Raw genomic sequence first — 12415 nt, forward strand, 5'->3', positions numbered from 1 at the left:
AGTTATTTGAAGCAAAAGGAAAACTTGACTCATGAAACACAACATCCCTAGACAAAAAAAATTGTATGAGAATCAAGATCAAAGAGTTTATAACCCTTGACATTGAAGGGATATCCTAGAAAAACATACTTTCTAGCTCTAGGAGTGAATTTGTGTTTATGAGGATTGAGATTGTTAGCATAACACAAACAACCGAAAATCCTAAGATGTGAATAGGAAGGAGGTTTGTGAAATAGAAGTTCAAAAGGTGTTTTATGATTTAGAAAAGGGGATGGAAGTCTATTTATTAAATAGACTGCAGTGAGGACACAATCACCCCAAAAAGAGAGAGGAACATTGGATTGAATCTGTAATGCCCTAGCAGTAGCAAGAATGTGTTGATGCTTTCTCTCCACAACTGAATTTTGTTGTGGAGTGTAAACACAATTCAATTGATGAATAATTCCTTTAGAGCTGTAAAAATCATTAAAGCAAAATTCTAAGGCATTATCAGATCTAATGGATTTAATCTTGGTTCCAAATTAAGTGAGAATCATGTTATAGAAAGATACAATAAGTGGTATGACTTCAGATTTATTTTTGAGCAAGAAAACCCAAGTTGCTCTAGAAGCATCATCAACAATAGTGAGAAAATATTTGTGACCATTAGAGGTTAAAATAGAAAAAAGGACCCTAAACATCCATATGAACAAGATCAAAAGGATAAGCACATTTATTATTATTAAAAGGAAAAAGAATTCTCTTCTATTTTGCCAAAGGACAAACATTACAAAGTTTATTACAACAATTCTTAAGAAAAGGTAAAACACTGCTCAAAGAATGAACTTTTACATCAGAAGGGTGCCCAAGCCTTGAATGCCAAAGTGAAAACACATTTGAAGAAAGAGAGGAAGAGCAAACATCAGAGAAAGCCTTGAGATTCTGCTTAGAAAAGGAATCAGAAAAAGATGCAGTGACTTGAGAACGACTCGAATCTTGTAATAAGTATAAACCATCATGCATTTTGCCTATTCCAATCATGCTCCAACATGTAAGGTCCTGTAGAAAACAAAATTGTGACAGAAAAACAAAACATATAGGTTGAGATTTGGTTAAGGCACTGACTGATAAAAGATTAAAAGTAAAAGAGGGTACACAAAGAACATTGTGAAGGATTATGTGGGAAGAAAGTTGAATAGTGCCAATGTGTGTAACAATAGCTGCTTTCCCATTAGACATTTTAACCATAGTATGTGAAATCTTAGTATAAGAAGTTAACATTTGAATGGAACACACTATATGATCACTTGCACCAGTATCAATAACCCATGTATGAAGATCATAAGCTCGTCTGTTAACAACTTTAGCAGAAAAAACAGAATGCTTATAATTACCTGCAACAACATTTGATGGACAAGACACAACATTAGCAACACGAAGTTCTTGATCTTTAGGTAATTTTGGAATAGAACAAGAACCAATTAATGTCAGAAATTGTTGGTGTTGGTCATGAGTGAAAGTTGGAGCTTGAGATACAGACTTTGATGAAGCATAATCAGTAACTCCACTAGAATTATTTCTTTGAATGAGTTCAATATTAGATGAAACTTGATGAGTAGTGGCATTTTTATTGTTCTTGAACTTGACTCTTGGTGGTAAACCATGCAAATTATAGCATTTGTCCATAGTGTGTTCTAACTTTCCGCAGTGAGTGCGTAAAGGCCTTTCTTTGCCTTTAAAATTTGTTCCTGAGTTGTTGGTTGCTAGAGCAGTGGATTCAACTTTAACAACATTATGCACAGACCTCTACATTTCTTCTTGAATGAACAAAGAATGAACCTTATTGACAAAAGGCAAAGGATCCATCAATAAAATTTGAATTCTTACTTGAGAGAAAACATCATTCACTCCCATGAGAAATTTCATGGTGGACTCCTTGGCTTGAACATTTTGCAACTTTTGATTGATCCCACACACACACTGACCAAAAGTACACTGAGGAAATGGATTCAAATTCTACAATTGATCCCATTAGATCTTGAGCTGAGCGAAATAATCAGTGAGTGATTGCTTATCGGCCAAACAATGAACACAAGCTTTAAGAGGGGTACCATTCATCCCACGTAGAAGCTTCTTTTTGAACAAAAATTGCATTCCTTTTTCGCTCATGTGCCCAAGCCGATTATGCCACAAATCAATGGAAGAGTGATTCTCAATGGCATTCACAACACTATTACCGATTTTACTTTGCATCATGTATAGTGTACTAGTCTTCCTGCCTTTAGCCACCACCAAGTTACCCTTTGTGAGCTTTCATTTTCCATCAGCAAAATGGTTGTCAAACCCTTCATCATCAAGCTTTCCAATAGATATCAAATTTAGCCGAATGTTGGGTACAAGTCTCACATCTTTGAACACCAACTTACATCCAAGATTTGTTTCCAAGCAAACATTTCTCATGCCAACAATTTTTGACAAACCTTCATTTCCCATCCGAACAACTCCATAACTTCTTTTGGAATAGGAAGTGAAGAAATCTTCTTGAGAAGTGACATGGAATGACGCACCGAAATCAATAATCCAATCAGTCTCTTGACTTGTCAAATTAATACAGCTTTCATCACAAATAATCATAAGATCACCATCAGATGCAACTAAAGTTGTGTCTCCATGTTTTTTCTCAAAATTTTTCTCTTTGTTTTGCTCATTGAATTTCAATTTTTTACACTCCCATTTCATATGCCATTTCTTATGATAATAGTGACACTCAATATCTTTCTTCGAAGTTGAGCTAGACCGGCCTTTTGATTTATCATTACGGTGAGAAGATCTACTCTTGCTTCTACCTCTCCCCCGATTTTAGTCACAAGTGCTTTTGAATGAGAATAGTCAACTGATTTTCTTCTAATTTCTTCATTCAACAAGTTGCTAATTACTTGGTTCATAGTAACAATTCCATCGGGAGCTGAATTATTAACTGTCACAACCAAAGTCTCCCAACTTTTCGGCAAAGAGCTAAGAAGCATTAAGGCATGCAACTCATTATCAAAAACTATTTTCATAGTAGCAAGTTGATTGATAATATTTTTCACCGCATTCAAATGCTCAGTAATAAGACCGCCATCTTTATATTTCAGGTTCACTAATTTTAAGAAAAGAAAAGGTTTATTTGTAGCCGACTTTCTATCATAAAGACCTTATAATTTTTTTTCCATAATTCATGTGCCGAAGTTTCGTTAGAAACATGATGAAAAACACTATCATCAATCCATTGATGGATGACACCAACGACTTTTCTATTAAGCTTATTCTACTCATCATCACTTTGTCTTTAGGCTTTCGGCTATCACCCTTAATAAGTCCATCCAAATCTTTGCAAAATAAAAGATCTTACACTTTTATTTTCCAAGTCACCCAATTGCTTCCATTGAAGCTAATCATACGGCCAACATTACTATCCATGATTTACACAATCCTAATGAGTCTAAATAACACGACTCTAATACCATTTGTTGGGAATATATATATATATATATATATATATATATATATATATATATATATATATATATACGAATGATTCCCACAAGTAAATCAATGGAGTAATGCAAATAATAAATAAAATAAGACACAAGAAATTTAATGTGGTTCCCTCTGTAAGAACCTGACTTTTGATAATGGTTTTTAAATATTTAAAAAGAGGGGCATTTTGGTAAAAGAGCAGGCCTCGTTGACGAAGCCAAATTTCGTCGACGAAGTCTTTGTACTTCTTGTCGACAAAATTTAGAGGCTCGTCGATAAGGAGAAGCCGAGGAGTTTTGAGAAACGGTGATATCAAGATTTGTCGACAAATCTTCCGTCTTGTCGACGAGGGTACTATAGAGCCTCGTCGACGAGGACACTAACTCGTCGACGAGTTTTCCAGGGTAAAAGGGGCTATAAATGGAAATTTCATTACTTCTCCATTAAGAAACTTCAAATATCTCTCTCTCTCTTTAAAGCTCTCCCTCCTCTCTCTCTCTAGATTTCTTCGTCGATCGTAGTTGGAATCGGGAATCTGAAGTTATCACAAGGATCATGGAAGGATTCTCTACAAGTTCTACGGATCGGAATCCCATTTCGGAGATTTTCGGGGTTTGGCGTAAAATCAAGGTAAGGCTCGGTTTTCAATTCTGATCCGGTAGTTTTGTAGGAAACAGTCTTGTGAGTATATTCTGTATTGTGATTTGTAGGTTTTGGAACTCGATTTGCTATTTAGTGGCCTTGGAGTTCGGGGTTTGCTATTTGGGGAAAAGGCAAGGGGAACTATGTTATATTGGTTATTTTTGAAATCGGACTTGGTGAAACTGTGGTTCACGGTCCTGTGTGTGTTTTGGCTACTAATTTGGGAGGATCTAACAGGGAAAACTTTGGGTTTTTCATTCTTACAGTTTTGGGAAAAAGGTGGCGACGGGTTGCATCCCTGGTTTTGTTGAAAACCATGCGTATATGTTGATTTATACTGGATTATTGGGATGGCCGTGCCTTAGCTTGTTTAAACTGTATTTGTTTGGAAAACCATAATTTAGATTACCAAATGGGTGTGATTTGTTTGGTTTTATGAGCATGCATGTGTGTGTGACTATTGAAATGCTAGTAGGAACAGGGTTCCGAATTGTTCCAGGTACTGAGAGTGTCCAGTTCTATATCCGAGCGCGTGTGTTTATCGCCTGCCACGTAGGCAAGAGTGTCCGACTCTATATCCGAGGGCGTGAGCCTATACCGGAAGATCATGCCGAAGGGTGTGGATCCACCAGTTAGCGCCGGTACGATGTCATAGGAGTCAGGGACTAGCCATATGCCGGTGGCGCCGTGTTCGCGGGTTGGCTACGGGCCAATGCCGTTTGTCGCGGGCCGACTTCGGGCTAAAGGGTGTGACGACACCAGGATTGCTGATCATGTGTATGTGTGCGAGTATGCACTGTGTAAACTAGTACTGGACTGCATTTAATTACGTGTATGTTGCATCATGATAACACTCAAATGCCACACACCGATATAACTTATGTTCTTCCTTACTGAGAGGTGTCTAACTCTTACTGTACGTACATTTTTACAGGTCCTTCGAGTAACCGAAACTAGCGACCTGGTGTAGGGAGCGTAGTGGCCGGCGTACTGCGGTTAGCACTTAGGTAAGTGCTAAAACTGTATTTTTGGTGGGTTGCCATTTTGAGATGTATTTGAGCACCCGTTTGTACGTTTTTTATAGAGTCGTGTTCTGCTATTGTATAGACTCTGGTATGGTACAGTATATATATATATATATATATAGAATGACCTTTTCTATTGCATATTCTTGTTGTGTTGGATGTGTTTAGGGTGCTTGGGAACCCCACGGGATCGGACCCTCATCCTTTGTACTTTATTTTGGATGTTTTAATGGATACAGGGACAAGTTAGATTACATTTTCACTCCCGGGTCCCATTTTCGGGTTTAGGGCGTGACACCCTCAAATGTTGAGATACGTCCACGGGGCATGGCAGTCCAAATCCAATATCACTAAAATTTGTACAAAATAGGTACAAAAGGCACAAACCTTATAAATACACAAAGGTGTATAACGAATGTAGTAAGATGAAAAAGGTCTCACCAAGTATTGTAAACAAAACTCCAAACAACCAAACAAAGTAGCACAACCAGAGAAATCCCAATAAACTGATAATAAAACACAGCCAAAGTTGCACGAACACAGCAGAGTTGCACAAAGGAGGGAAGCTCGCTAGAGAAAATATGACACTGTTGCTGGAGTGGATGACAAGCAGCTCCGTAGGTGTGAGGAGCTGCTGCAGAAAAAGGAGTGGACGACTGGCACAGGTGCAGGCGCTAGCTGCAGGCAGAGGGTGTCTGGTGCTCCTAACGTGAGGAACTGGTGAGGCATATCTGCTGTGAGTGAAAATGGAATGGAGAAAAAAACGGAGAGGCTGCTGCTACTGTTAACTAAAAATCCAAAAATGGAGGGTTGTTGTGATGCGCATGGTTTGGGCTGGATATTCAAAACAACTCCAGCTTTTGCTTTTACTGGGAAACCAACAATAATTAAAGAAAGAAACAACTTTTCAATTGTTGAGCCCCACAAGGAGGGACACCCAACATTTCTTTGGCCTGTATTTTCTCTATTTTTGTTTCTCACGGGATTTGGGAATTCATGTTAATTCCTAGGATCATGGACTAGAATAGGTAGAACACATCATTATGCACAAAAATTGAGGACTATTTCTTTGGAGCTATGTAAACAACTTGTTACCTCTTTGGATCATGGAATAGAATAGGTAGAAATAAATAGAATAGAGAAAATGAAGAACATATAAAAATAGAGAGCAAATTCTGCTTTCCATTCCCTGATTTCCATGAATGAAAAATGTGGCAAGAACTTCAATCTATATTCAGCAATGCTCATCTAGAAAGGAGGAATCCCAAGTCAGGAAATGGTGGACCAGTGGAATGCCATGACTCAATGTTTGGGAGAGGTCTTGATTTTGAATTTGTATAAATTTGGATAAAATATAATATAATTTTCTATTAAGTTTTGTCTAAATTTACACAAATTTAAATATAAGAACCAAAATTTATACTTTCAAATGCAGCTTCATTGTTAGGGCTGCACAACATTCCCAGCAACAAGATCTCAACATTCCCACCAGAATGTTTTGTTACGTTTTGGTTTTATTTGTTTGTAACTTGTTTTGTTGGAATCACGGTATTCCTCCGCCATAGGTGAGGGGTTTTCTAATAAAGAAAGGAGGTACCGCCCTCTTTTACCAAAAAAAAAAAAATCTTGCCACATGTCTGCTTCACAGGTTCAAAAATCTTTCATAGGCAAGAGAATTGTGCTACACTAATATACCTGCATATTCTGCAACATGGAGACTGCAAGCTGCAATCTCCCAGCATAAGAGAGGAATTTCCCAAAATACTTTATGGGTATTCTTATACCAAAAAATAGTAAAGCAGTCTATTTTCTTTAAAATCAAGCATACCAATAATTTCTCTCTGCTCTTTGGAATCGAGACCACCAAAAAATTCTTTTTGTTAGCATTAACAAAGGAATACTAAGGTTGTGTTTACTTCATGGAATGTCTATTTTATTTTTATAGCCTGCAAAAGAAGATGTGTTGCCATCATAAAGTAAATGACAATGTAAAAATTTTATAAATTCTTAACATGAAATAGATAAGGAATGATTGTTTCAAAATTTTACCTTGAGAATATCTATTTTTATCATATTCAATGTTAGATGGAACAACACAAGTTTTTGCATGAAGAATTTTTCTAACTTATTACATTGTTATATAACTTTTACTTGCATTTTCCTTTTATTTCATTCTATTCCTAGAAAATTATGAATATATATTCCTTGAACTGAACCAAACATAACTGAAGGCCAAAAATTGCCAAATAACTAAATAACAGCAAGCAATTCCTGTCTCCAATGCAGAAACTGGAAAGGTAGTCTGCAAATGACAGCTGCACAGTGCCTAAATTTTGACATCTGCAGTAAAATTTGAAGTTCAAGTCGAGAGTCGAGAGCTAGCACTTCGATGAGACTCATGGATGGTATTGATAATCATTAATTAAAGGTGAAATTGCTTCTTGAACTTTGGAACCAGAAATTGTTTTTGATGAAGAAGTTAATCCACCATACATCCCCTACATTTACATGACTATTTCAATGCAAAATGTTAAATTTAGGCTGCATCTGATATGAGGCTCCTCTCAATAGCATAATGTATACATTTTTTTTTTTTGTAAATAATTCATTATTATACCGAGTTCATAACACCAAATTTACTTACAGGCTTCCTTCTGCTTGAGGACTGTAGATTTCCTCTTTATCAAACGGCTTACTTCTCCAAGGACATCAGCCAAATTACAGAATTGAAACAAAGTTCTTCAAGTTTCTACTCTTTTCTTGTTGTCAGGAGGCCGAGGGCCTAAAACACTAACATCAATTGTAGCATCATTGACTTGTGATGATTGAATGACTGCATCGTACGCCTTCAAGGCAAGATTCAGGCCCTCATTGCGAGCCCTCAAATAAAACTCAAGGGCAAGCCTTGGTTTGCCATCCTTAGCAAGTGCCTCAATCAGCATTTCATATGTAACCTCATTTGGAGTGATGTTTTGGACTTTCATCCGGTGAAACCATTCGTAAGCCACACTGCCCATCCCTTTCCGTGCGCAACCACTGATAATTGCATTATATGTGACTACTGTAGGTTCAATCCCAGAAGAAGCCATCTCTCGAATGATGGAGTCAACCCTATTAAACTTCCCTTGCCCAACACAGACCGAAGCCATTATTGTGTAAGCATACAAGTTTGGCTCAACACCCACTTTAATCATATGTTCCCACACTCGAAAGGCCTCATCATAAAGTTTCCCTTTTTCAAGGGCACTAAGCAATGCTCCGTAGGATATAATTGTGGGCTTTTCACCTTTCTCCACCATTCTCCTAAATATCTGCACAGCTGCAGTAGGCTCAGAAGCTTTGGAACATGCTATGAGAACTGCATTCCATTCTCTACTTCCAGGTTTTAGACCTTTATCTTCCATCTTGTCGAGCAATCTCACACCCCATCTCCAAATTCCCTTTTTCCTAGCTGCAGTGAGTAGTACGTTGAAATGGGAAACAATCAGTTCATATGATAAATTATTAGGCTTTGGTCCCTTATCCAATAGATTTTCATAAATTTCCAAAGCTGCCCACCACTTTTTAGCCTTCCCCATCAGCCAGATCACATGATTGCATACAGACAAGCTAATATCAGAATGCCTTTCTCTTATTCTGTTATATAATTCTTTTGCCACATTATACTGTTCTCCTCTTGTACATGCCCACACAAGGCGCTCATGTTCAGCCCGACCCAACTGAACCTGTGCCTTGTCCATTTCTGTAATAAGCTTCAGCACATTAGGGCTGAAGTTGTCACCCTTCACAAGCCACTGCCGCATCACTTGATAGCAAATACGAATAGTGAAGTTCTCAAGCTTATCAAATTCATTTTCCCAATCTTCATCAGCATCTCCTCTAATTTGACCTTTTAGATACTTTTCTCTTAATTCAACAAAGAACCTTAGAGCTCCAAACCCGTCTTCGACTCGAAGATAAGCCAATAGAGCTATAGAATAAGATGCGGGAGATGGAGACAGACACTTCTTCTGAATCTCCTCAAGAAAATCAAGGGCTTCTGAAGCTCGTCCTCTCTCCAAGTAAATTCCCATTAGCGTGTTGTAGGTTACAACAGTAGGAACAACACCTTCCATGGCCATATCATTCATGACTCTCTCCACTTGGTCATATTGTTTAGATTGTTTCATTGCACCCAGAAGACTGTTATAGACGAAAAGGTTAGGACCAATAGCACCACCAGTTTCCTTCTTCCTTCTCTTAAGCCACTCAACAATAGCAAATGCAGAATCAAGTTTCTTGTCTTTGCCAAAACCTTTAATAATGGTTGAGAACACTTGAAGGGGCACTTCCCCCTCATCCTTTAGAACCTCCTGCACATCATCTGCAGTTTTAGAAAATCTTAACCTCAATGCCAGCACCCGAACATCAATTCTACTCTCTTTTTCAATTCCTTCCTTATTTTGTGAATCTACTTCTTTTCCTTCACAAGCACCATCTTCATAGCTATCTCTCACTTCATAATCCAAATTAAGACAACTCACCTTCTCCCTTTCAGATTTTTCTGATAGCCCATTTACTGAATTTGAATTTTCTTTCACAAACTCATTCCCTACTGCTTCTTGGTCCGTTAATGCCCAAGCCAATGCAACAGAATCACTTAAAGAATCCCTCTTTGGCCCATGAAAGAGCCGAACTTCGAATTTTGGGCACACAGAGGAAAACCCATGTCCCAACCCCAATTTTCCAGGAAAATTGAAGTTGGGACAAAACGGGCAACCAGGATTCCATAGTTTTTTCCTTCTTCTTGTACTTGAACCACAACAAGAAATACCCAGATCGAATTCCAATTGGGATACTCCCCAAAAGTCACCATTTGCAGCCCAAATGCCTAAAGCTTGCATTTCTTTCAAACAAATTTAGTAGTGGGAAAAGAAACCCAGAACAAAAACGCAGTAAATGAACCAGAAGACATTGAATATAACTCCACAAATGGCTCAACAAGAAACCAGCTGGAATTGCAATTGGGGCACTCCCCACTAGTCATCTGCTGCAGACCAAATGCCCAACGCTTGAAACCCAGAACCAAAATTCAGAAAAAGAACAAGAAGACATTTGAGTACCACTCCACAAATTAGTTTCTATCCTACAGCGAAGAAGTGCAGTAGAGGATAGCTACGGCATTCTTCTGCAATTTGGGTACTGAACTTGCATTTCCACCAACATAGAGAAATGGGTTCAAGGTTCTTACCTTGAAGAAGATTGGTAAACGGAGAGACCTGAGAACTGAGGTTTGTCTTGCTTGAAAAATCTGAGTGATCCTTCTCAACCGCCACTCATCTCACATCCATTCTTTAGCACTTATCGTAGTAGATAATAGATATTTTTTTCCCTCTTCAGTTTCCGTTGGTTGGCGAGCATTTTGGGCTCTAGACCCATATTCACGATGATGCTTAGCCCATTTAGCGACAAATTGGGCCAGGGCCTGTCAGGGTGAGTTTCGGCCCATTTTTTGATAAAATTTCTACTCTAGAAAAAATTATTAAGAGTCAATTTAGTTGTAAAAAACAATTTTTATTTTTTATTATTAGTTTTTTTTAGAATTAAAAATAAAAAACGTTATTTTTTATAATTTGCAACATTTATATAAAAAGAATAAAAAATAATAACGACTGTTGGCAATATTCACTTGAGGAATATAGTTTTTTTTTAAATCAATAATTAAAAGAAATGCTACCTTATTTTTAAAATTTTAAAAGTTCTATAGAAAAATTAGGAAATATCTTTTTATTATTTTCTGATTTTTTAATTTCTTATAATATTGGAAAAGGGGTCCTATTATAATTATTTTAAAATATAAAATAAAAAAGAAAATAGTTCTACACATTAAACAAATTTAATATTTCTATTTTTTTAGTATAAATTTTTTGAAATAATGAAATGAAAACTCTTTTTCACAACATTTATTATTGAGTAGTAATGGTAGCACTAGCTCATAGAAGCGAAGTAAGCCATTTTAGATTACATATAGAAATGTATTTTATTTTTATTTTTTTTAACTAAAGAAGGACGGCACCTCCAATTATTTATTGATATACCCTCACTTTTGACGGAAGAATACCGCGGTTACAAGACAAGTACTAGGAGAATACAGATAGAAAGAATTAAAGGTCTTTCAAAAACAACACCAACATCCAACCAAAATAGGACTACAAATTCAAACAAAACGAACCAAGAAACATACTGACCAATAAAATACCCCACACATCAAAGCAAACAAAAGAAAAAATAAACTTATACTAATACCAAAAGAAAATCAACTAAACATATCTCATATAAGTTGTACCCATTTTATCCAGTTTATACAAACCTTTGATCACTCCAGTAAGTTGACTACTATTTGTAAACAAAATATTCCTCCCCATAGTAGCTTGTCTAACCAAAGCATCTATCACTTTATTCCCTTCTCTATACAAATGATTTATCAAAAAGTTTACTCCCTATAATAAACCAATAAGTTGCTCCCAAAAATCTCACAAATATCGCAAATAGCATTTATTAGATTTTATCCAATTTACTACAATATTCGAATCGCATTCAATGTCAATACTGTAATAGCCTAATTGTTTGCAAAGTTTTATTCCTTCCATCACTACTCTCAATTTATTTTCATTATTTAAACAAGAACAAAAATATTTTGAAAAACCAATAATAAAATAACATGTACAATCTCTAAGGATGCCACTACCACCCGCCAGCCCTGGGTTCCCCTAGCTGCTCCCATCCAAATTTAGTTTCAACCTCTCTTGCCTTGATTTTAGTCATTTCACGCCTTACATAGTTTTATTCCTTTTATTCACAATTTGCACTTTCAGATTCTGCAAAATCCGAACATCAGCATCCTTTAACTGAGTCATAGCTGTCGTGTTTTTACTCAAAACCCCCACCCAATACTTAATGGACAGCCACACATATAGAAATGTACTGAAAATAAGAATTTTTTTTAAAAGACTTCACATAACAAGCATTTTTTTAAACATGCCAAGCAAAACTCTTGTGTTAATTGATAAATATTATAAATAATCTTTTTAAGTGTTAACAAATAAGGCCCTAAAACCCCCCAAGTCCACATTATCTAGGGTTTATTTGTTATCATTGTTGTTTTCAACTCTAATCTATTTCTGTTTCTGCACAGTGAAAAAACAGATTATAAAGATGCGTTTGTTTATATTGTTAGTTTTCTGTTTTTATTATTGATTTTTAGTTGT

The 12415-nt window shown here is 36.6% G+C and overlaps 1 protein-coding gene across 1 annotated transcript; it reads right to left on the reverse strand.

The window, feature by feature from the left end:
- Positions 1 to 1003: 1003 nt before the first annotated feature.
- Positions 1004 to 10553, reverse strand: LOC131168286 (protein LOW PHOTOSYNTHETIC EFFICIENCY 1, chloroplastic-like). The gene is made up of 2 exons (XM_058127606.1): positions 7813 to 10553; positions 1004 to 1038 (listed from the first exon to the last, which is right to left on the reverse strand). The coding sequence occupies exon 1, from the start codon at positions 10049 to 10051 to the stop codon at positions 7910 to 7912; it is 2142 nt and encodes a 713-aa protein (XP_057983589.1). The 5' UTR covers positions 10052 to 10553; the 3' UTR covers positions 1004 to 1038; positions 7813 to 7909.
- Positions 10554 to 12415: the final 1862 nt, after the last annotated feature.

This window comes from Malania oleifera, chromosome 11 (genome assembly GCF_029873635.1).
Source record: "Malania oleifera isolate guangnan ecotype guangnan chromosome 11, ASM2987363v1, whole genome shotgun sequence".
In the NCBI taxonomy this organism is placed as follows: Eukaryota; Viridiplantae; Streptophyta; class Magnoliopsida; order Santalales; family Ximeniaceae; genus Malania; species Malania oleifera.

Bases quoted from the DNA above. Each gene is read 5' to 3' on its own strand.
- LOC131168286 (XM_058127606.1), bottom strand. From the start codon at position 10,051: ATGCAAGCTTTAGGCATTTGGGCTGCAAATGGTGACTTTTGGGGAGTA.